The sequence below is a fragment of the Lithobates pipiens genome, unplaced genomic scaffold (genome assembly GCF_037356315.1).
Source record: "Lithobates pipiens isolate NorthernLeopardFrog02 unplaced genomic scaffold, aLitPip1_a1.2 Scaffold_25, whole genome shotgun sequence".
NCBI lineage: Eukaryota > Metazoa > Chordata > Amphibia > Anura > Ranidae > Lithobates > Lithobates pipiens.
In genome coordinates, this window is record NW_027507787.1 from 47332803 (window position 1) to 47359825 (window position 27023).

Here is a 27023-nt window from a genome sequence, read left to right on the forward strand (position 1 = left end):
CACCAGGTTCAATAGTATGAAATCCATGATAAAAAATTTACTAAGTTGGTTAAAAATGCTTACATAGACGAGCATTCCCAAACAAAACTAAATTTCCCCAAATTCCACCAGTAATTGCACGCATGTTGACATCATGACTTTTGGCTTTTTAATACGCGTTTCATCAGAACTGCCATCATCGGTTCTCAGAAGTGCTGCAAGTCCCCAGATTTAAATAGTCCATGATTGTTAAGGGTGGGGAGGAACTCAGCACAAAGATAAGAAATAATGTCCAATAGGCATTAATGGACATAATGTCATCTAGTGATGGAAACACAACATTATGCTAAAACTATTTCTCCAAATAGATAGCCATATACACCTACAAAGTACAAATTATATATCACAAAAATTCTACCTAACCTAACCTAGTGGTGAGAGATGCAAAAGGCCTATGCCGTGTACACACGAGCGGAATGTCCGACAGAAAAAGTCAGACGGGAGCTTTTCTTCGTATATTCCGATCATATGTATGCCCCATCAGACTTTTTACGTCAAAAATTCTGACGGACCTAGAAATGGAACATATTCTAAATATTTCCGATGGAGCCAATTCCTATCGGGAAAACCACTCGTCTGTATGCTGTTCCGACGTACCAAAAACGACGCATGCTCTGAAGCAAGTATGAGATGGAAGCACTCGGTGTGGTAAAACGAGCGTTCATAATGGATATAGCACATTCCTCACACAGCAAATTCTGTGATCTTTTAATGCAACACATTCTTTTCTTCTTTAATGTTAGAATAATGAAGTTGTTTTGCTGCTTGTATTCAAACAGAGTTCTCACAAACTTATTTCTTGATTATTTATTTCTCCTGATCTCATGAATAATCTGTTCATTTTTAAAAGCCCGATCTCCATAATAATGTTTAGAATACATTTTTATAGTCTTTTTTTATTTTTTATTTCATCAAGATCTGCTTTTTTGGATTATTGAAAAATTATTTTCTAGTTATCTCCATATATAATTAAATTTTTTGTGTGTCAAGTTACCACAATAACATTATTATGTTGTATTTTTTATTAACCTCAAGGAGGTTGGTGTCCCTTGTTAATTTGACATTGTCTTTTTAAAAAAGGAACCTGCCTACTCACAAACTATCCTTTTTGTAGAAATACATATAGGCAAGTCTTTTCTGAAAATAAAATCTCCATTTATTCTGGCTGAAGGAAGGCACTGCTGGAGACATTTTTGGAATTTGTAAAGCCCTTTGGCCCCCAGGGCACACATCAAGTCTGTGGAAAATAAAATTGGTAGATTGAGGAGTCCATATAATATGGAGCACAATCTTGTCCAGGAATCCTAGAGATTAGGACCAACAGAAGATGACATATCTGTCCCCAGGCTGTGGTACTACACCATCCTGCGTCTTCTGTCTGACCAGACGGAAGCCAGGTCATCACTTTCTTCACTGCAGCCTTCACTCCATGCTTCCCTGCAGCCTTCCTTGGAGACTGTGCCTCTGGTGGTGGACTTGTGGCAGGAGGAGGAGGCACCAATAATTCCCTCACAGAGGAGACAATGGCCCTCCTCCAATTTCAGAAATCTTGTGGCTAGATAGCAGCCATAGGCCTCTTCAGCGTTGGGGGGACTTCTGAGGACATCACTTGGTTTCCTAATGAGGCCCAGTGCTGCCTCCTCCGTCACTGTCCCTTTCCTAGGTCTTTTTGTTGTAAGGCGGAGGGGAGGCACCTGGGATTAGGTAAGGCTCCTACTGAGCCTGCCCACCTCCTGGTTGACACTGGGCCTGGCCTCCTCCTGGCTGACACTGGGCCTGGCCTCCTCCTGGCTGACACTGGGCCTGGCCTCCTCCTGGCTGACACTGGGCCTGGCCTCCTGGCTGACACTGGGCCTGGCCTCCTCCTTGCTAACACTGGGCCTGGCTGACACTGGGCCTGGCCTCCTCCTGGCTGACACTGGGCCCGGCCTCCTGGCTGACACTGGGCATGGCCTCCTCCTGGCTGACACTGGGCCTGGCTGACACTGGACCTGGCCTCCTCCTGGCTGACATTGGGCCCGGCCTCCTGGCTGACACTGGGCATGGCCTCCTCCTGGCTGAGCTCATCCTGTGTATAAAAAAGGGACATAGTTTTACGTTTTGCTTCATCAATAACACACAATTTTCTACAGCTCCTATTCCCACTTCATGAGAAATGGATTTTATTCCCCCCTTCCCTCTAATCACAGTTTAGTTACTGAAAGTTGCACATATCCCATTGTTTATGTGCCAAATTTTATTATCCAGAGGGTTTCATTTTACATTGTATGTTGTGTAGGTATTTTCCTCAGTTTTTTTTTTTTTTTTTTTCTGTTGGCGCCGGTTCATTTACTCTCTTTTCTATATTTTGTGCTAGCAGCTTTCCTATTATATATTTTTATTATTTATTTGACCAAATAGCGCAGTCACAATTTTTATTTAAATTAAGCTCAAGCTTAAGTCCCTGGGTCAGGAGTGCATAGCACATGAGCAGTGTGTAACCACGAACAAGGCAGGGTTCGCCTCTAACCCATGGTAGACCCAAACTTAAACCTCACCCTACTGAAGACATTCTCTGTGCATGCAACTCTGTACTCTAAATAGCCTGAATTATTTTTTTAATGTAAAGTTATCTGGAAATGCAGTAATATGAGTGTAATATGTTCGTGAAGGTATGATTGATATACCTTCAAGAATAAAACACTCAGCAGAGCATTTGGTGGGAGTGTTTTATTAACTTTATATATAAACTGCTTTAGCATTTCTACCCTCCTTTTATGGACTTTTTTTTAACAGAGGGCACTCTAGTTTTATTTATTCTATCTCACAAAGGCAAATTAAATAACTGGTAATGTTTTCCCCATTATAGCTGAAGAAAGAAGTACTGTATCTCCTGGAAGGCCTGGCCAAAGAGAAAGAGAATCATTTGATGCTAGAAATGTACTGAAGGTTAGTGAGAAATACTTTAGATACATATGCTGCTTTATGATTGTTCTAATTATATTTATACATAAACCAATAAAACATCCGTTAAGCTTGTCAATATTTATAAAAACTAGAGCATGACTACTCTCCTACAGGTGACATATCCTTTAGGTCTGTGATCCAGGCACAGCTTATTGATCTGGCAGCAAAACACCATTTGTCTGAGTTTCTGGTGGCTGTCTGGCTTAATAAAATAGTAGATGTCACTGGAATTTACAGTCATGTAAAAAGAACTAAACGAAGAACTAAAAGAACTAAAGAAGTAAACACCATCAAAACTGTTGACTTTTTCAACATATTTGAACTGGCAAACATTGGATAATGAAAGACACCCACACTCTGATGAAATCACAAAGCTTACCAGTTTATTCCACAGAGAATCACAACAAATACTGTCTGCCCAGAGACCGCCTTCTCTAATGTGTTTCGCCCAATAGAGCTTAGTTCTACAGAAAGGAGGTAATCAGGAAGAACATTCTTTTATATACACTAGACCAGTGATGGCGAATCTTGGCCCCCCAGATATTTTGGAACTACATTTCCCATGATGCTCATGCATTCTGCATTGTGGTTGAGCTTTATGGGAAATGTAGTTCCAAAACATCTGGGGTGCCAAGGTTCGCCATCACTGCACTAGACTAAAGCTGGGTATACTTTTGTAAAATTTAGTTTGACATTTTTTGTTTTAAGAACATTAATTTGATTTTCTAATTGTTAATAAGGTCACATCGACATTCATTTTCGACCATAGTAATGAGAAAATTCAAAGGAGCAGGATGGAAAAAATTTTCTCATACGAATTTCTAAGTGTATGCAGTTTTAATTCCGAAAAGTCCATTCACTACAAAATCAAATGTAAAAAACAAATTAAATAGTAAAACTGCTTGTACAAATGATTGTAAAAATATTTGTACACATTTTTGTTAAAATATCTAATGGTGTATAGCCAGCTTAATACTGGACGTCTCTTACAGGAGAATCTATATAATAGACTGTAAGCCCACGTACACACGGTCGGAGAATCCGTCGGAATGCGTCTTATCGGACCGTGTTGTCAGATAATCCGACTGTGTGTGGTATGCATCGGACTGATTCCGTCCGAATCTCCGTCGGACCCAATTTTCCAACATGTTGGAAATATTTCCTGACCAACTGGGCCGGTCGGACGTAATCCGATCATGTGTAGAGAATTTTGATCGGACCAAGTGCCACGCATGCTCAGATCAAATTCCTACATCAAAGCTATTGGCTACTAGCCTGAATGTAGTCCCATCGTAACGAAATTACGTCATCACGTTCTGAAAGATCGGATTTTTCGCCAACTTGGCCCGACCTTGTGTATGCAACAGTTTCGGACACAATCCGTCGGACTAAATCCGACGGACAAAATCTGACGGATTTGGTTGGCAAAATCTCCGACCGTGTGTACGTGGGCTTAGACATATGTACATATAATTAAACACATTACAAATTCTAGGCGGGGTGGAATGTTGGGTGTAGAGAGGAAGAAGGAAGAAAAAAAAACAAGGGCAAGAAGAAACACACACACAAACAGGAGGTACTTTTACATGGAAGAGAGAGGTTACTTTTCTTAAATTTTAAATTCTTTCTCCCCCACTAATGGGTTTATCTACCCTCTCTATAAATTCTATCTTAAATGAGGTTAAATCTCCTTGATGACAATCTACAAAATGTCTCATTATGTTTGTATCCCTATGCATTCTGAAATTGGAGTATGACCTGATAAAATGAGAATCTCCCAAATAGGCACAACTTGAGTAATAATAGTGTCCACATCTGTACATGCCTGGGGCACTCACCTATGTGCCTGAGCTATTTTTAGAGAGAGATAGTAGAAGTAGTAGAAGTTATGCTTTCTATGGTAGGTGCTTTTCTAGCTACGAATAGGACTCCTGAGGATAAAACCTCTCTTGAACCCTTGCTACCATGTAATATGGGTAAATATCTATGAATAATATGTGTTATCTCATTAAATTGTAACCTATAACCAGAGGCGGCTCTAGACTTTCTGAGACCTTAGGCAAAACTTAGACATGAGGCCCCACTCACGCCCATAATGGGAAAAATATTATAAAAATGATAAAAATTAACTGTATGAATGCATATATTAACTTAATTCCTATGAACTATGAATTCACCGTTTCTATAAATTTCTCTAGCCAATTATTCTTTAATCAAATATCATTAAACATAGGGTGGGTGGGTATATATGTTACACGCACACAGATATAGATCAAATTGTGCAGCTGCCTACTCATTATCCTTTGTGCTGTCTCATAAATGTGAAATTAATTTGTCAACAAAGTATAAAACAAAAAAAAAAGTAATTTTACAACATATTCTAAAACATAACCTGTTTAATGCAACAAGTCCAATCCAGCTAAGGAGCAGTCCCAGCTGAGGGATATAGTCATAGTCCAACCCAGCTGATAGACATAGTCCGACCCATCCAATCCAGCTAAGGGACAGTCCCAGATAAGAGACAGCCCAGCTAAGAGACAGTCCAATCCAGCTAAAGGACAGTCACCGACCTCACATCCATGATACAAGAGATGGTCAGAGACTGTGTACGGGCAATAATACAGGAGATGGTCAGAGACTGTGTGTGGACAATGATACAGGAGATGGTCAGAGACTGTGTGTGGACAATGATACAGGAGATGGTCAGAGTCTATGCAGACAATTATACAGGAGACGGTCAGAGACTGTGCAGACAATGATACAGGCAAGGGTCAGAGACTGTGGACAATGATACAGGAGATGGTTTTATTATGGTAATGACAAGCAAACTCTTACCTGGCTAACATGGTATCAAACGTTGGAGCCACTGACAGGGTGCTGACAGACAATCATGCAGGAGATGGTCATAGACTGCGGAAAATTATACAGGAGATGGTCAGAGACTGTGTGTGGACAATGAATCAGGAGATGGTCAGAGACTGTGTGTGGACAATGAATCAGGAGATGGTCAGAGACTGTGTGTGGACAATGAATAAGGAGATGGCCAGAGACTGTGTGTGGACAATGATACAGGAGACGGTCAGAGACTGTGTGTGGACAATGATACAGGAGACGGTCAGAGACTGTGTGTGGACAAGGATACAGGAGACGGTCAGAGACTGTGTGTGGACAAGGATACAGGAGACGGTCAGAGACTTGCAGAGACAATGATACAGGAGACGGTTTTATTATGGTAATAACAAGCAAACTCTTACCTGGCTAACACGGTATGAAAAGTTGGAGCCACTGACAGGGTGCTGACAGACAATCATGCCACAAAGATGCAGGAGATGGTCAGATACTGTGCGCAGATAATGATACAGGAAATGGTCAGAGACTGTGGGCGGACAATGATACAGGAGCCACTGTGCCATCAAAAGCAGCCACCGTGCCAGTAATCGCAGCCACTGTGTCATCAAACACAGCCACTGTGTCATCAAACGCAGCCACTGTGCCCTCAAACGCAGCCACTGTGCCAAAACGCAGCCACTGTGCCCATCAATTGCAGCCACTGTGCCCATCAAACTCAGCCACTGTGCCCATCAAACTCAGCCACTGTGCCCATCAAATGCAGCCACTGCGCCATCAAACGCAGCCACTGTGCCATCAAACGCAACCACTGTGCCATCAAACGCAGCCACTGTGCCCTCAAACGCAGCCACTGTGCCCTCAAACGCAGCGACTGTGCCCTCAAACGCAGCCACTGTGCTCATCAATTGCAGCCACTGTGCCCATCAAATGCAGCCACTGCGCCATCAAACACAGCCACTGTGCCATCAAACGCATCCACTGTGCCATCAAACGCAGCCACTGTGCCCATCAAACGCAGCCACTGCGACATCAAACGCAGCCACCGTGCCAACAAAAGCAGCCACCGTGCCATCAAACACAGCCACTGTGCCCATCAATTGCAGCCACTGTGCCATCAAACTCAGCCACTGTGCCCATCAAATGCAGCCACTGCACCATCAATTGCAACCACCATGCCATCAAACTCAGCCACTGTGCCCATCAAATGCAGCCACTGCGCCATCAAATGCAGCCACTGTGCCATCAAATGCAGCCACTGTGCCCTCAAACGCAGCCACTGTGCCCTCAAACGCAGCCACTGTGCCCTCAAACGCAGCCACTGTGCCCATCAATTGCAGCCACTGCGCCATCAAACACAGCCACTGTGCCATCAAACGCAGCCACTGTGCCCATCAAACGCAGCCACTGTGCCCATCAAACGCAGCCACTGCGACATCAAACGCAGCCACCGTGCCAACAAAAGCAGCCACCGTGCCATCAAACACAGCCACTGTGCCCATCAATTGCAGCCACTGTGCCATCAAACTCAGCCACTGTGCCCATCAAATGCAGCCACCGTGCCCATCAAATGCAGCCACTGCGCCATCAATTGCAGCCACCGTGCCATCAAACTCAGCCACTGTGCCCATCAAATGCAGTCACTGCGCCATCAAACGTAGCCACTGTGCCCATCAAACGCAGCCACTGTGCCATCAAATGCAGCCACTGTGCCATCAAACGCAGCCACTGTGCCATCAAACACAGCCACCGTGCCCATCAAATGCAGCCACTGTGCCCATCAATTGCAGCCACCGTGCCCATCAATTGCAGCCACCGTGCCATCAAACTCAGCCACTGTGCCCATCAATTGCAGCCACCGTGCCATCAAACTCAGCCACTGTGCCCATCAATTGCAGCCACCGTGCCATCAAACTCAGCCACTGTACCCATCAAATGCAGTCATTGCGCCATCAAACGCAGCCACTGTGCCATCAAACGCCGCCACTGTGCCATCAAACGCAGCCACTGTGCCCATCAATTGCAGCCACTGTGCCATCAAACACAGCCACCGTGCCCATCAAATGCAGCCACCGTGTCATCAAACTCAGCCACTGTGCCCATCAAATGCAGCCACTGTGCCATCAATTGCAGCCACCGTGCCATCAAACTCAGCCACTGTGCCCATCAAATGCAGTCACTGCGCCATCAAATGCAGCCACTGTGCCAGCAAACGCAGCCACTGTGCCCATCAAACGCAGCCACTGTGCCATCAAACGCAGCCACTGTGCCCATCAAACTCAGCCACTGTGCCATCAAACGCAGCCACTGTGCCATCAAACACAGCCACCGTGCCCATCAAATGCAGCCACTGTGCCATCAAACGCAGCCACTGTGCTCAATAATTGCAGCCACTGTGCCATTAAACCCAGCCACTGTGCCATCAATTGCAGCCACCATGCCATCAAACACAGCCACTGTAAAGCATCCTCAGTAAAGCAGATGAAAAGTTATTTTTAGAATGTGTGAAAATAAAACTGTCTTGTCAATGCAGAGTTAATATGGCCTTTGGACTCTTAGATTTGGTGGGGGTGCATTGTTGTTAGGTTTTTCATATATATATATATATATATATATATATATATATATATATATATATATATATATATGAAAAACCTATATATAAACTGTACCTGATGATCCTGCTCCTCGCCTTGGTGACAAATTGGTAAAGGCAGCAGGACTCAGTTGGAGAAGCAACACATGATGTTCTAGCTCTGCCCTGCAGTGCAATCTGGGAGTTGTAGTCTCTGCAGAGCACAGGCACCAGACGGCCATGTTAAAGTCTATGTGCCTGTGCTCTGTGGGAGAACTACAATTCCCGGCATGCAATGGGGCCGCCGTTAGGGGAAGGAAGGGCTAGGACTCGGAGGACAGCGCTGCTGCTATTGGACACACAGGCAGCCTAAGCCATGCATATTAGACAGTCGGACATACTCTTATCACCCCCCTCATCCACCGCCGCGGAGCTCACTCTGTCTGCAGCTGTGTGCAGCGCGCCCGCCGCTCGCTCACCCCGCCGTTTGAGAGACACTCCACACAGCAGCAGACAGTGCAGCACAACACCTCAGAGACAAATTAGGCAATCGCTCGATGGCGAGGCCCTTCCTGTGGGCGAGGCCTAAGGCAATCGCCTAATTTGCCTAATTAAAGAGCCGCCTCTGCCTATAACGAATGGAGAATATAATCATTGGTAACTCTTTTTATCCTTTTCTTTCTTTCCATCTTGTTTTACATTCTCTTTTAAATGTGTTTCTCATTGGGTATGTCTGGCATTGGCATATGGTTTTCTTTTAGTTGGTAGGAACTAGCCACACTCCAGGATTCTCTCCTGCACTACAGAGGCCTACTTATAAATCCATCCAAAGTGGAGCAATTCCTTTGGGCTTTGATAAACTGGCACCCTAAAGTGGCTGTAAATGCTTAAGGTACAACTAAAGGCAAAATTGTTTAATTTTGGATAAAAAGGGGAGGGATCTAACCCCTGTAAGGTTTTTTTGCCATCGGTGTCCCCCTTGGGGAGATTTCCCCTCACTTTCTGCCCCATAGCCAGGGCAGGAAGTAAGATAAAATGTCTGCAAATTAAGGAAATCTCCTAGGGACTCCCCGATTACCAGAACTAGTGTCCCCATTGGAATATTTCCCCTCTATTACTTTTCTGCAGACAACCCAAAATTTGCGATTTTCTTTTCTTTTACTCTCACTTTCAATGGTAACAGTAAACAGGCCAGAAACTGATTGGTTACTATGCGCAACTGCACTCAATTCTGTGTGCACCAGTTTTAGTAAATCACCCCCTTACTGTCCAAAAATAGGCACTACTAAAGTGTATTTGATGGACCCAATTGGGACTAATGTCCTCTAAGCCCTTGTTCACACGGTCGGACATTCCGATGGACAATGTCCGATAGGACCGTGTTGTCAGATAATCCGACAGTGTGTGGGCTTCATCGGACTGTTTCCGTCGGAGTATCCGACGGACCAAGTTTTTCAGCTGGGCTATAAATTTTTCCGACAACATGATCCGATCGGACTTTGTGTGATCATGTGTAGAGAATTCTGATCGGACAAAGTGCCACGCATGCTCAGATCAAATTCCTAGACCAAAGCTATTGGCTACTAGCCTGAACGTAGTCCTGTCCTAACGAAATAACGTCATTACGTTAAGTACGATCTGATTTTCTGACAACTTTGTCCGACTGTGTGTATGCAACAGTTTCGGACAAAATCCGTCAGACAAAATCCGACGGATTTGGTTATCAAAATGTCCGACCGCGTGTACAAAGGCTAAGAAATCTCTGTGGACTTAAATAGATTTGCGCTTATCCTTCCCACAAAAGAACCAAAGTGGGGCTTTAAATCGCATCTATTTCAAAAAGAAGTTTTACAGGAGAATACTTGCATTTTCCCTTGCTGGTTTCAGTGCTCATCCAAACTATATTTATAACAGGAAATGCTGCTACTGTGTGTCAGTTACAACCAGAAAGTATGCAGATTGCTACACTTTTAGGCCCATTTACATCTCACAATTTGGGGTTGAGAGCTGGGCAGAATCACTTCGCTTCTGCCTGTGATCCCAAATCGCATGAAAGGATTGTGTGGCAATCGCAGCAAACCGCGCCTTCACAAATCTTGTTAAGCTTCTTTTCTGATCGCTTCTCTGCCTTTTTGCTAAGATCAAGTGAAGCTTCTTTTCTGGTGACAAACATGCATTGCAGCCCATTCAAGTGAATGAACTGGCCTATGTGACACACTGAATTGCATGAAAATCACATGTCAAAATTGCATAGCGGAAATGCTCGCTCCCTCTATGTGATAATGAGAATTAAGCCTTAGTCCAGTGATGTGCAGGGCTGGCACGACTTTCATTATCATCGTGTTTGCATTCCAAGGTGGTCTAGTTATAAAGACCTGGGGCATAGCCAAAATTGTTGGTGAAAACTACTTCGATTGAAGTAGCAATGTGTTCAATCACAATAAGAGCAATATATAAACTATTAACAATTTAGTTTTTTGGAGAAGTTTGTATAATTTTAATTGCCTATTCTTGAATGGATAATAAAAATTAAAGGTGGAGATCTGCAATATATATTATGATAATATGATTATATTATACAGCAGAAGAAATGTATACGTGTCAGCCCTTTGTTAGGTTTCACTTTGATATATGTTAAAGTAAACCTTTCAGGTAGCTTGTTTGTCCAAACTAACAGTGCTATCTTAGAGCAAACAGTTTTGTACTTTTAATAATCCTAATTTCTGTGCTGCTAGGGGTATTTTTCTTCATAGGCTCACATAGCACAGAGGTTTTTTTCAACATAACGCTAATTCCCACTGTGCAGCAGCCCAGTGCTAGGCCCTCAGTGGATAGTAGAGATCCCAAAAGTAGACTTTTAAATAGAGTGGCTGAGACTTACCTCTTACATTTCCCCGATTCTTCACCTTAAAATGGGTGCTTTACCTATCTTTAGCCCAGATCCAGCAATCTTTGCTGAACCATACAACATTTTTTATCAAAAATTCCCTCTTTGTATAGCGCATGCTCAGCCCCATTCATTGTTATGGGAAAGTCATACTCCAAGCAACTGCTTAAGGCCTCTGTGAGTTTCTCATAGAAACAAATAGTGATGCAGTGCGCATTTGCGGTGCAAAGTGGTCAATTTATGAGGAATGGCTGTATGGCTCAGAGTGGAGCTGTACAGCGAAGATTGCTAAATCAGGGCTGAAAGTATTAGAGGGGAGTTTGGGCATGTGCTGAGGAGCAGCGAATGACCTACCCTGAAGCTGGTTGGATTAAAAAAAAGATAGAAGTTCGGATAGAGATGAGTTCAGAGGACACTCAAGCTCATCTCTAGTACATATAAAACCATGATAGTGGGGGGCAGCTCTCATTTGGGGTAGGGACATCTAAGTGAAAAAAAATTAAAGATGTATTTTAGGTAAGTCAGAAGACCATTCTGTCTGCATATTTTACACATTGGATCATCCAAGGTTCACTGGGACACAGAAATTGAATAGAGAATTAACAAAGGTACTAGTATCCACCATAAGGTGCCTGCACTTTAGCAGTTTTGTTTGTTTAAAGTCACCAATGTGCTTTTTAAGTTTGTTTTTACATACTGTAAGAAGTCCATACTTAGTCTAGCTTTACATTGCTGCAACTCCTTTAGATTTAGCCATACAAACAAGTATCACCCTTTGACTATATGACCACATTTAACTAAGAGGAATTATTATGACGGCCATGGTCAGTTTTGCTTTACTGGTCAATCCAGGTCACATTTGAAAAGGTAATAGGTGAAACACTTTTTAAGTGCTACACTGCAGTTTTGGAAGCCTTACACCTTGAATGGCAGCAGTTACAGTATGTGTATAGATGGCATTTAATTATACTTATATTTTAAAAGGGACCCTCCTTAAAGGAATTCGTAAAAGTAAAATTTTGTAAATCATTGCAATGCAAAGAAACAGTGGGGTTGATTTACTAAATTGGATGCAGCTCTGCATGGAAATCAGCTTTCAGGTTTTTTTTTTGTCAAAGCTTAATTGAATAAGCTGATCGGCTACCATGCACAGCTGTACCAGATTTTGCACTCTCCAGTTTAAGTAAATCAACCCCACTGTCTAATTTCTGTTGAGAATTTTCCCATTTTTTTTTTATGATGGAGAACATGTCCCATATTTTACACAGCGTGCAGTACACATCATTTTGCATGTTCTGCTCATTTCTTATTTTGTTGAATTCACTCCCATTGTGAACCCAATCAGTATCATCACATTATATTTATCTGCTTGCTAGCTCTGTGGTGCATTCAAATCTGGTTTCGTCCCAGCAGGTAGTAAAACATACACCTGTTAATCAGATCAAGGTTTCGTAATGTAAATAATACATTTCATTTTGTCTACTCCTTTATCATTGTTGGGGAAAAATGGCAATGTGTTACAGTGTAAAAAAAAACGAAATTTTGTTTTGCGTATCTAGCCAATATCACTGTGCAGTTCTGAATATTTTAATTCACAGCAGCCCAGCAGATTTCCAATACAAGTTCAGTTTTCATTTTCTAAATGACTGAGGCTTCTGGGCAAACAGTGCTGGTGTCATTTGAACTTTCTCGCATATGATTTATATATCGTGCTTGGAAATAAATTAATGGTGAGTCGAGATTGCCCAGCACATCTTTGACTGTAGTTTGACAATTGAAAGTGATTGCGGAGAATGAATAGTTGAAGTGTGTGAACTAATGGAAGTTAAAATTTACAGGGTCTTTTTTTTTACATGTATTGCTTGTCAAATGCATGCCACTATTTTGAGTAATTACTAGCTACATAGATTATAAATATGAATAACCATGATCTTTTTTATACTGTGTAGCCCTGCTGACTAAACAAAGCACAGAGTCCCAATCTTGGCTAAATTTACTATAGCATGCATACTGTATATAAAAGAATAGTAGCTTGTGTTCATGCATCATCCTGAAGCTGCCTATATGCTCTTACATTATTGATAGTTTAATAAGGAATCTACAAAGGACGTGCTGTTCTGACACCTTGTCTTGGCTTTCATATAGCAGAACAAGAACATTGAAAATGAATTTGCTTAAACTGCTTAAATTATATGTAGCGCACCCCATAAGGAGCCGCAAGTAGAAAGGGATTCCCCTCCCTGCACAGCCAGGCACACCACATCTTCACAGCACACTTTAAGTCAGAAGAACAGTCCAGTGCTTTGTTTTTATTATTTTTTTATTATTATAGATAAAACTCATGGATATGTTGTATAATAATCTGATTAGTAAATTGTAGAAAAATGTTTTCCCTTTTATTGATGGTAAGTGGAAAATGCTCTTATACAATGAGGAAAAAAAGTATTTGATCCCCTGCTGATTTTGTACATTTGCCCACTGACAAAGAAATGATCAGTCTCTAATTTTAATGGTAAGTTTATTTTAACAGTGAGAGAAAGAATAACAAAAAAAATCCAGAAAAATGCATTTCAAAAAAGTTATAAATTAATTTGCATTTTAACATCTTGACGTCTGCACTATAGCCAAATGACAGCCACAGTGCAGACCTGAACTTTTGCGAGGTCATCATATGATGGCCTCCCCTATGCACGCCCTGCAGGGCGTGCAGGGAGCTCGCTGTGATCACTGAGTCACTGAGACTCAGGTGATCACCAATCCAAGTATGATATTATTATTGGTAAGGTCTAATTACACCAGAATACAGTACTACTGTGCATCTTAAAGTGGAGTTTTTACTCACCTCTAAATGCCTGTTGCTAGGGGGTCCCTTGTAGTCTGCCTCCTTCGGCGCCTGGGGTCCTGATGTCACTTCCCTCTAGGCAGGAAGGGAGATTTTCTCTCCCCCTCCCTCTTCTCAATCATCTGGGACACGTGACCAGTCCCAGATGATTGCGCCGCCAGTGAGAGCGTGCCTGCGCGGCTCGTGCATGCACAGTGGGTGCCCGGCTGTGAAGCCACAGCCGGGCACCCACAGTTAAAATGCCGGCGCTGCCAAGCGGAGGGTGGAACGAGCGGGGCTTCGATCCCCCGCATCTCTGGACCCTGGGACAGGTAAGTGTCTGATTATTTATAGTCAGCAGCTGCAATATTTGTAGCTGCTGACTTTTAATATATTTTTTTTAAGTGGGAACCCTGCTTTAATAAGATACCAAGTGTAGTTTTTCTTCCTGTCTTGCCTATGAAATTACAGCACAAGTAAAGTTAAAGGATCATTCCCTTTTTTGGTGTGAAAAGTAAGTACAAACACTTTCACATGATAATAAATGATTGTGTGGCCAATTTATTATAATTGAACCTGTTGCACTGATTTCAAATTTCAAGCAATATATAGCCACCCTTCAAGAACAAGATTGACAAGTAACATACGTGTAAACATTATAGTATATAGTTTTGCTCAGGAATGTCAGTATATATATATATATATATATATATATATATATATATATATAGTAGAGGAAAACATTTCCCTCATACTCTGTGTATTATTTTTACTAGTTTATCCAAAGCTATGGTCTCACTAGAGAACTCTACTGTTATTCACAGTCTAGAGGTACTTTTCTCCAGAGCATTGATTCAAATATCACCATTTTTACTACTTTTTGATGTATTTGTGTTCTGCAGGTAGCTACCATTTTTTGACACTTACAGTTAGATCATTTCCTTTGGAAATGTGTCTTCAGGGATTGTGTGCAGTAATTTATTGCCATACTCAGAAATCTTTTAGTTGTAGACGGTAATCTTGGTGTGCATGATAAAAACTGGATTTTGTGCTTATCTGTAAAATCTATTTCTCGGAGAACATCACAGGACCCAGAACAGGCTTAAAGTGATTGTAAAGTCGTGTTTTAAAAAGTAAAATAAAAATAACAAACATGTTATACTTAGTTGGTTTTGCACAGAAAAGCCTGGCTCCTCCTTTTCTAATGTCCCTCTTCACTGCTCCTGGCTGCTCCCTCCTGTCAAGTGCCCCCACAGCAAACAACTTGCTATGGGGGCACCCGAGCCAAGTCACAGCCCCTGTGTCCATTAAGACACGGATAAAAAAACACACTGTGCAGCGCTAATAATGTAAATATAAATCCAATAAACTATATATAGAAAAGATATCTAGAACATAACACCATGCATTAAAGGAATATATAAAACAAAAGTGCCCGTGCTACTTGATATTGCACTGTGTCCTCAATGAGGATAATATAAAACTAAACGACAAAAGTCCATATAAAAAATAAAGTGCTCGTGCTCCGTAAATATCAATCCTCGATGAAATATTTAAAGCAAGTAGCAAAAGTCCATAGTAACATCAATCATGTGATATTGGTGTCTTCATGCGTGGTGCACACACAACCCCCACCGGGTGTTCCCTCACCTTAGGGGCTTAAATAATAAGCTTGTAATAGATAACTGTAGCCTGCAGAGATCCTCCTTTGCTTCCTTTATCCTATGCAGGTTTGTGGAACACTAATATGGAACATAAGACACCTGCTCCTTCTGATATTAACCCAGCTCAGAGGTCTCCATTTTCTCCTAGCATGTTCAGAAAATCTTCTCATACATCACATGCAGGAAATGACAGAGGCATGTAATAGCGTGATACCATTTAAAAAGTTTTTTTTAATTGCACATAAAACTCCACATATATAGAACTCACATTTCAAATAAATAAAAATGCCTTTGTGCTATAGTGCTGAGGGGTGATAGTCACCTGTGGTCCGGCTCTGCAGCCCCAGTTTTCATGGCGTCACTCCTGTCCTATGTCGGCTCTCCTGCACTTTCTGGTACATCTCTCGTCAGCCGATCAAGCTCCTCCTACCAGTGTCGTCACTCTCGTGACTTCCAGAGGAATTTAGATTTACATTATTAACGCTGCACAGTGTATTATTTATATATATATATATATATATATATATATATATATATATATATATATATATATATATATATATATATATATATATACTGTGTATATATATATATATATGTATTGGGGAAGTTTGGGGAAGTGTGGGTAGTGCAGGCAGCTGATTATATTATAATTATTTATAATAATTTTATAAATATAAAATATTATATTATTATATTATAATATTATAAATATAATAATTTATAAATATTATATTATTTTTTGTGTTTATTCAGGATACTTAGGTTTAGGGTGGCAGCTCACAAGGTTTCACCTATTACATTCAGACATGTAGCCCCGGCCTGGCCCCGCCCCTTTCTCCCCTGATTTGCTAACTGACTTTGATTGGAGCCAATGGCTTCTGTGTCTCAGCCAATCAGGAGGGAGAGTCCTGGATTGCTAAGGCACTCGTGGACATTGCTGGAGAGAAACAGGGCTGAGGTACCGTATATACTCGAGTATAAGCCGAGATTTTCAGCCTCTTTTTTGAGGCTGAAAGTGCCCCCCTCGGCTTATACTCGAGTCATCGCTGTCTGCCTGCTCGATCAGCGTGTCGAGCAGACAGACAGCGGACATTCTACCATTCAAACGCCGCGCCTCCGCCTCCGCCTTCGCCTGTGATAGGCGGAACACTGAATTTCCCAGCAGCCTGTGTTCCGCCTATCACGGACATCGTCTCATCCTCGTACTACGGACGAGGATGAGACGATGTCCGTGATAGGCGGAACACAGGCTGCTGGGAAATTCAGTGTTCCGCCTATCACAGGCGAAGGCGGAGGCGCGGCGTTTGAATGGTAGAATGTCCGCCGAGGCGCCGACGAAGAGCGGCGATCCTGGCACGGGACGGAGGCAAGGCACGGCACGGGACGGGACGGAGGCAAGGCACGACACGGGACGGAGGCAAGGCACGGCACGGGACAGAGGCAAGGAGGCAAGGCACGGGACGGAGGCAAGGAGGCAAGGCACGGGACACAGGCTCGGGACACAGGTAGGCTGGACACACACACACACACACACACACACACACACACACACACACACACACATGGACACACACACACAGGGATGGATGGATACACACACACACAGGGATGGATGGATGGATGGAGACACACACACACAGGGATGGATGGATGGAGACACACACACACAGGGATGGATGGATGGATGGAGACACACACACACAGGGATGGATGGATGGATGGACACACACACACACAGGGATGGATGGATGGATGGACACACACACACACAGGGATGGATGGACGGACACACAGGGATGGACGGACACACAGGGATGGACGGACACACACACAGGGATGGACGGACACACAGGGATGGACGGACACACAGGGATGGACGGACACACAGGGATGGACGGACACACACACAGGGATGGACAGGCATGTCTCACCCTCGGCTTATACACGAGTCAATAAGTTTGCCAGTTTTTTTGGGGGTAAATTGGGGGCCTCGGCTTATATTCGGGTCGGCCTATACTCGAGTATATACGGTAAGTAATTAGGGGCCCCTTTTAGGGGGTGCCGATGCGCTTGGCCGGCGGTTGTGGGCATGAGAGCCAGACCAGGAATGTAAACACATAAATCCCTGTTCTGTGAGGAGAGGAGAAATCTATCATGTGTTCCTACTAGCTAGGAACAAAGATCTGTCGTCTCCTCTAGTCAGTCCCATCTCGTACAGTTAGAACACACACAAGGGAACACAGTTAACCTCTTTATCACCCCCTAGTATACACTGCTCCTTTACTTCCCCAAAGACGCTGCTTACAGGACTCTTTTTTTTCGGGCCTGCAAACGCACGGCCCCTGTGTGAAAGCACCTGGGCTTTCACACTGGGGAGGCTTGAGGGACCTTTTTCAGGTGCTTTACAGGTGCTGTTTTTAGACCTAAAACACCTCAGTGTGAAAGGCGTCTTACCATCTAAGGTCCCTAACTCACATTCATACATGAAAAGACAAAACTACTTTTGGTAAAAAAAAGATGGAAGAGAATGCAGCACTACCTTGTCTTTATGGAGTATCAGAAATGGCTCCCTACAAAAAATAGCTGCCAATTCTGATACCCTCCTTGCCGAAGTAATACTGATCAGAAAGACAACTTTCTGATGTATACCAGGGCCAATTTTAGACAGGAGCTAATTAACTTACCAGCATGTCTTTAGAGTGTGGGAGGAACCGGAGTACCCAGAGGAAATGCAAGCAGGCACAGGGATTGTTGGATATAGTTATTCTTTAAGAAAATTGTATACATTGAGACATGGAAATTCTGGATTTTTTTACACTTTGAAGACTAATACAGGTACTGTGGTTCCTGAACTGTATCACTGAGATTACTTAAAAATGTTTTAGGCCAGGAAAACTTCTTTATTACAAAAAAAAATTTAAAAATACTTTTTTAAGTAAACAACTAAAACAGTGTGAATACTGAAAATATGGAACCATGTTCTTTTAGAGCATAGTTACAATTAGATTTTCTCAGATTCTGTATATAACTCCCCCAGGGTTATAGTATCATGAAGCATTTGCTCAGAATTCATCTATGCTTAGACATACAAGGATGATGACATTTACTGAATATTGCAGCCATGTCATTATTCACTTCCCGTTAGGAACTCCAGCAAGTCAAATGTTCAATTTACATATATACAAAGTGCTGAATATTGTTTTTAAAGCCTATTAAGTAAGAAATATGGCTTTGCAATCAATCATCTGTCTTGTATTAAATATCATTGCAATAAAACTGTGTGATGTTTCTATATTAAGAGATAGATCAGCATGTCAGGATCAACACATTTTAATTTTGGGGTAGAGGAGTAAGCTTATTGCCAAGGGGCAGGGTAATAATTCACTGTCAGTAGCTGCTGGTTATCATTGCAAACACGGTGGCACAATCTCTTGTGATCCATAGCTACAAGCATTAAAATAGTCTTTTGCTGTATGACAATGGTAATATCACTCCCTAAAGAAACCTTTTCCCTACAAAATGAACTAATTGGTAGCATTCCTCACCTTTTTCTACCAGTGTTCTCAAGATAGTGATGCTCAAAGAATTTTAGCATTCTAAACATGTATTTTTAATGCATATTATTTTGTTCTAGCCAATTAGCTTGTTTAATTACAAAGAACAGAAACAATAAGCTACAATTTACAAGACAGAAGAATAGCAGAAAACGTAAACTGATCCACAATATTTCAATCAAGGTGAAATTAGGTAATGAAAATAAACAGATAATGATGATCCCAAAACACTTGGCAGAATTCTCATTCATGAGAACCAGGATAGCAACCATGCAATTAAAAACAGCTTGAGGAGTTATTAACCAATGAAGCTTAAAGTTTAAAAAATAAATGTGCCGATGCTATTGGAATTTTATATTCATTTAGAGTATTGTCTTATTGTGTATCCTGTTTTAAAGAAGTTTTTTTTCTCTGCTGTGATTAGCATTAATGAACTATGGATAATAACTATAAGTGCCAGTTCACACAGGGGCAACCCGACTTACTGCATGACTTTAGCAAGGCGATTTGGAGGCGACTTCAGCGCAACTTTGAGCAACTTACAACGTGACTTAAAGTCGCCTCCAGGATAGGATAATCAGCTCCGTGGGAGGGAGGGGGTTGCCTGGGTAAACGTGGGGAGTACCTGGGTAAACTCTTTTCTTTTTCCTGTAAAGTCGCTTCAATGTAGATGGAGATCCGACTTGGAGGCAACTTCCATTGAACTCTATGGGTACAAGTTGCCTAGAATTCGCCTTGAAGTAGTACAGGAACCTTTTCTGAAGTCGGAGCGACTTCAGTAGTGTGCATTAACCACTTTAAGACCTGGCCTCTTTTTTAGATGTGGTGTTTACAAGTTAAAAACAGGTTGTTTTTTTTGGCTAGAAAATTACTTAGAACCCCCAAACATTATACGTATTTCTTCCTAACATCCTAGAGAATAAAATGCCGGTCGTTGCAATACTTTTTGTCACACTATATTTGGGCAGCGGTCTTAGAAGCGCACTTTTTTTTTTTTTAATACACTTTTTTAAATTAAAAAATAAATCAACAGTAAAGTTCGCCCAATTGTTTTTATATTGTGAAGGATAATATTACGCCAAGTGAATTGATACCCAACATGTCACGCTTCAAAAGGCAGCTGGATGGGAATGTACCCATGCCAAGGCTGGGATGCTTTGCTTTGTGGGCATGTCAAAAATGATACCCTATGTTGAATTCGGCTGGCAGTACCGCTGCCGAATCTGATCCATTCAAGTGATGATGCAGTTCACGTGGTTTTGGTACAGGCTTTGCAGGTCACTGAGGAGGTGACATATTGCCTCCACAGTGCCTGTCAAATGCCTCTGAAAAGTGATCCACTGTGGATTGAATGAATGAATGAAATACTTGTATAGCGCACAATGCGAACTGAATCGTCTCTAGGCGCTGTGGCGAGCTTTGATCGTCTGCTTTTCAGATGGGAGGCGAGGTCTGTCGCTTGTGTAAACTTGGCCGTAAATACACTTACACTTCCCTATATTAGTCTTCACACAGATCAGAAAAGTTGACATATTCGTAGCATCTATGGGGGCCACATTTTAGTCACACTTAATTTACAGGAGATGGGTGTCTCCTGTGCATCTGCATGGTCGCTTTGTGTGACTTTCTGACAGGTGGGCTTGAAAATATTTAACCACTTAAGGACCGCCGCATGCCAATGTATGTCATCAGAATGGCATGTACAGGCACAAGCACGTACATGTACGTGCTTGCCTTCCAGCAGGTGGGGGGTCCGATTGGACCCCCTCCCGCTGGATGTGGCGGTCCGTTTCACTTCAGGAGCGATTCGGGATGAGGGGATGGCTGTTTGTTTCTGGCCATCCCCTCTCGATCGCTCCTGGCGAATGAGAAGCTTCCCCCGTTGTGTATAGTAAACACAGGCAGGGAGGAAGTGATGTCATTCTCCTCGGGGGTAGTCTTTTTGACCGGACTACGAGGAGAAGAGTGAAAGTAAGTATGCACCAACACTACACTGACATGTAGGCACACATAGGCACACAACCCCCCCCCCCCCCGATTTGCCAGTGTCACTAAGCGATCATTTTTCTGATCGCTGCATTAGTGTCACTAGTGCCGCTAGGTAGCTAGTTATTTTTTTAGGTTCACCGCCAGGTTGTTATAGCGCTAAGTACCCCCATATACTACCCAATAATGGTTTTAACTCCCTGATTGCCCCTAGTTAACCCTTTCATCAGCGATCACCGTATAAGTGCCACTGGTGACGCTGGTTAGCCAGTTAGTTATTTATGTTCCCTGTCAGGTTTTTATATAGCGCCAGGGACCCCCATTCACTACCTAATAAAGATTTTAACCCCCTGATTGCCCCTAGTTAACCCTTTCACCAGCTATCACCGTATAAGTGTTACAGGTGACTCTGGTTAGTTTGCTTTTTATAGCATCAGGGCACCCACCATTTATTACCCAATAAAGGTTTAACCCCCTGATCACCCGGCGGGTGATATCAATTAGGTTTTAGGGTCAGGGTCTGCGTCGCCCCAGGCAGCGCTAGGTTAATGCCAGTACCGCTAACACCCACGCGCAAAGCATAAACCTCCCGTAGTGGTATAGAATCTGAACAGATCAATATCTGATCTGATCAGATCTATACTAGCGTCCCCAGCAGTTTAGGGTTCCAAAAAAACGCATTGTTAGCGGGATCAGCCCAGATACCTGCTGGCAACTGCGTTTTGCCCCTCCGCCCAGCCCACCTAAGTGCAGTATCGATCAATCACTGTCACTTACAAAACACTAAACACATAACTGCAGCGATTGCAGAGTCAGGCCTGATCCCTGCGATCGCTAACAGTTTTTTTATAGCATTTTATATTTAAATCCTAAAGGCGGTGCTTGGTTTTCGGGGTCCCGTACGTGGCTAGACTCCCAAAAAGTGGTATCCCCGTACTCGGGAGAAGCATCAGAATTTATTTTGGGGTGTAATTTCACTTATGCCCTTAGCATGTGTGAGCAATATATCATTTAGTGACAACTTTGTGCAAAATTTTTTTTAATATTCCTGCAACTTGTGTCAAAATATAAAATATTTCATGGGCTCAACATGCCTCTCAGTAAATAACTTGGGGTGTCTTTCCAAAATGGGGTCATTTGGGGGGGTTTTGTGCTATTTTGGCATTTTATGGCCTTCGAAACTGTGATAGGTAGTGAAATCAAAAATTTGCACCCTTAGAAATCCTGAAGGCAGTGATTGGTTTTTGGGGTGCCGTACGCGGTTAGACTCCCAAAAAGTCCCACATATGTGGTATCCCCGTACACAGGAGAAGCAGCAGAATATATTTTGGGGTGCAATTCCACATATAACTATGGCATGTGTGAGCAATATATCATTTAGTGACAACTTTTTGTAAACTTTTTTTTTTTTGTGTCATTATTCAATCACTTGGGACAAAAAAAATATTCAATGGGCTCAACATGCCCCTCAGCAATTTCCTTGGGGTATCTACTTTCCAAAATGGGGTCATTTGGGGGGGGGGGTTTGTACTGCCCTGCCATTTTAGCACCTCAAGAAATGAGATGGGCAGTCATAAATTAAAAGCTGTGTAAATTCCAGAAAATGTACTCTAGTTTGTAGACGCTATAACTTTTGCGCAAACCAATAAATATACGCTTATTGACATTTTTTTTTACTAAAGACATGTGGCTGAATACATTTTGCCTTAAATGTATGACTAAAATCGAGTTTATTCGATTTTTCTTATAACAAAAAGTAGAAAATACCTTTTTTTTTTTCTCAAATTTACGGTCTTTTTCCATTTATATCGCAAAAAGTTAAAATCGCAGAGGCAATCAAATACCATCAAAAGAAAGCTCTATTTGTGGGAAGAAAAGGACGCAAATTTCGTTTGGATACAACATTGCATGACCGTGCAATTACCAGTTAAAGCAGTGCAGTGCGAAATTGTAAAAAGACCTCTGGTCCTTAGGCTGTCAATTGGTCCGGGGCTAAAGTGGTTAAACACAGTGATTATTTTTATTTAAGCTGGCTACATTCACATATACTGTATATCTTAGCAAAAAGAAAGTCATCAGAGAGCAGGTATTGTAAGTGATGATTTATAACTTATTATGGCTTTGTATCGACCAGCCCTAAAGTTCCGGTTTATTTTATTTATTTATTTGTTTGTGTCTAAGAGCGGCTTTTTGTTCTCAGCCACAAGTCATTTTGTTATATCTGCCTAATTTGCAGTCAAAGAGCAGTGTGTAGCTTGAGATGTAGACAGTGCATCACTGTGTTAAAGTTGCTTTAGAGTTTTGTTTCTTTGCCTGTAATGCTTCTGCTGAAAAATAAAACAGGCAGCGTATTATGTTTGAGGCCTCATGTTTATGTATTTTTTTTGTGACAGTTGTATTTGCATCTGGAGGATAAAACTGGAAAAGGAGATAACGAAGTAAAAAAATGAATGGTTGGCTAGTGCCAGTGGCTTAAACATTCTACTGGTTATTCTTAATCATCTGTGTATGTCTCTTTTAATGAGCTTGTGTAGTTTCTATATGATTCATGTTCACAGTAACTTGAGATTATATTACATCCAAGTTTTGGGCATATAGATTAGTGGGGACCCTGGGTTCTTCTTCCCTCCCCCTCCCTATGTGCTACTGCTTTATGGAGGGGTAGTGTGTATAATATTTATTTTATGAAGGGAAGATACATTGTTATAGCATAGATGTCAATAGCCCCTTCCATTTGGGATGTTCATTACAGACAGGGACATGGAATTTTATGTGTAATTTGATGTTTATTACCTACAGTTGGGTAGCCATGTAAAGGGATCCTGGCTTTCAGGTCCTGTAGGATATAAAGTGCCATCTAGGGTATTGGATGGAGAGATAACGTTTCTAGTTGATTCCCTCTTTCTTTTCCCCCCTGTCACGGTCAGGGGTCAGGCTCAAAGACTAGTTGCTATAGAATTAGTGGGACTACCACCGACCAGCAGGATAGGTACACAGGCAGTCACCCTGGCGGATGGTGCAGGCTCACCTGAGGTGTGGAGTCTAAGTACCAACCAGTGTTCACCAGAGCTGGTGGTGGAGATGGAATTTGCTGCATGTTGGTACCAGGTCACAGTCCTCAGGATCGCCCCACCAGGAGGTGAGTAAGCTGGAGTCCAGTAGCAGCTAATCTGGTAGGAATTAAACAGAAGCTTAGTCAGTAAACAAGCCAAAGGTCAGTAGTGAGTGTTTGCTCCTGTAACGGCAGCCAGCTTTTCTGGTGAGTGTCCCATTTCACAGGGGTGTGGTGGATGATTCTAGAGCACTGTACTGAATCACCTCTTTACTTTTCAAGTCACCACCCATTTTTTGTGCACATCTTTGCACTGAACTATTGTGTTTTTACCAATACCTTTATATTGCTGAATCTATCATGGGACTGTGCATTTAAATGTATATTTTTCACTACATTGGTTTTTTTATTGTTGATTTCCATCCGCAAGATTTTGTTTGTATATATATTTTTTTACTTTAGCATTTCTTCACTTTAGCATTTCTTCACTTTAACACTTTTTTGGCCTTTATTTCAATGCGCTGTTCATTTATAACACAGTATTCTTATCTCATCGCTGTTCATTTACTATTGGCGCTACACACTTTTTCATAAGTGAGTAGTTGCAGGTTAGGATCAGGCAGAAGCATAATCAAGGAACAAGCCAATGGTTGATAACAAGTTGTAGCAAAATAGGATGGCAGCAGGGAAGACTAGAGTGAGATACTGCCTGAAGAGAGCTCTCTAATCTGGCAAAAAGGAAGTGCAGAGACATGGCTTATTTTAGGAAGTTCATGGGAGGAGCAAAGAGTTCAAGATTCAGCAGAAGTCAAGGCACAAGGCAGGTTTGTCCAATTGCCCCCACCCCCATTGAGCTGTAACCAGGCACTTGCCTGGTGGGCCGCGGCCACCGGGGCCACCAGGCTGCAAGTCCTTAGCTTGCGCCGTTCATCCAGCCTCTCCTCAGCCGCCCGGCTGCTTAGCCGGGCGGCCGGGGGGAGCAGCTAGATGAGACTCCTTCGGCCTCTGCACGGCCGCCTGTATAGGTCAGCTGTCGGTGCGGGAGGAGGAGCCAGAGCAGACACCTTGGAGCCGGTGTAGTAAAATTTTCTGCGACGTGCCGGAAAAGAAAATGTGAGTTCAGCCCCCCCCTGTAAAGTGCATAGGAGGAGCAGTGGGGGCGGCTGCATATAGAAGAATAATTCTCTCCATCTTCCTCCTGCAGTAGCGGAATGCCTGTGAGACGTAGAGGAGAAGCAGGCATTCAGAGACTGCAGGAGGAGGATGGGAGAATTCTTCTATATGCAGCCGCCCCCCACCCCTCCTCCTATCCTGCTTCTCTCTGCTGCTCCCCCTGGGCTCTCCACGGCACCCATACTCTCTGCCATCCCCCCATGCTCTCTGCCACCCCCCATGCTCTCTGCCACCCCCCATACTCTCCACCTCCCCCCATGCTCTCCGCCTCCCCCCATGCTCTCCGCCACCCCCCCATGCTCTCCGCCTCCCCCCATGCTCTCTGCCTCCCCCCATGCTCTCCGCCTCCACCCATGCTCTCCGCCACCCCCCCATGCTCTCCGCCACCGCCCCATGCACTCTGCCATCTCCCCATACTCTCCACATCCCCCCATGCTCTCCACCTCCCCCCGGGCTCTCCGCCACCCCCCCGTGCTCTCCGCCACCACCCCGTACTCTTCGCCACCCCCCGTGCTCTCCGCCACCCTCCCTTTGCTCTCCACCTCCCCACATGCTCTCCAATGCCCCCCTGTGCTCTCCACCTCCCCCTATGCTCTCCTCTTCCTCCCTGTGTTCTCTGCCTCTCCCCTGTGCTCTCGCCCCACCCCATGTTCTCGAGGTTTGTTCCCTGTGCCCTCCAGCCCCCCATGCTCTTTCCTGGTCCCACCTCACCCCCTCCCCCTCTCAGGGGATCTGTCAGGGAGGAGAGTGGGGAAGGGGCCAGTTAACATATCATGGGCTGCTCAATGCAAAATGCCGGGCCTATTTTTTGTCCCAGTCCGGGCCTGGCTGTAACTATATAGTTTGTAATCAGTAGTGAATTTATAGGATTATGTGCCTGTATAGTAACAGGACTGTTAAGTCTCACTTGGCATTTTGTTATATTGAGGTTTCTAGGTTAGTGCACATTGTGGATCTGGTGACCCCTATGTCCGCCTGAGAGTCTCTTTTTTTTTTTTTTGTATGGTCACTACATTGCCCCAACATGTGAGCATGTCAGCACTCTTTGTCATGTTGATATGCAAAAAGTTTTGAAAGTAAATTTGATTATAACAGTTGGTTTTATATTAATGTCTAGCATACCTTCTTACCACTGCCTTTGTCCTGCAGAAATGGTATTCTCCATGAAACGTATTGCCGTAGTAAATGGCTGTCTATATATTCATTTAGCAGGGATCCAATCCCATTTCTGGATGGTGTCTACATATTATCAATTTTTTTTTCATGTTTTTTTATATGGTTTTGTATATTTGCTTTAAAGAATATATTATTAAAACTTTATTGTTTTTATAATGATATGTTCGCCCCAATAATGTACCTGTAAAGTCAGACTTTTTGTGGAGCAGCAGTTAAATGTGGTCTCTGCTGCTTTTTGTGAATATATATGTGTATGATGTGGTACAGTGGAAGTTTGTAAAATGTGTATCCTTGTAGGAG

The 27023-nt window shown here is 42.9% G+C and overlaps 1 protein-coding gene across 2 annotated transcripts in view; it reads left to right on the top strand.

Moving 5' to 3' along the window:
- Window positions 1–27023, top strand: part of ASCC1 (activating signal cointegrator 1 complex subunit 1) — a 462103-nt gene that overhangs the window by 211590 nt on the left and 223490 nt on the right. For both annotated transcript variants that reach the window (XM_077454415.1, XM_077454414.1), the window contains exon 9: window positions 2888–2967. In XM_077454415.1, the coding sequence (XP_077310541.1) occupies window positions 2888–2967 (80 nt within the window). The remainder of the gene's footprint in view (window positions 1–2887; window positions 2968–27023) is intronic.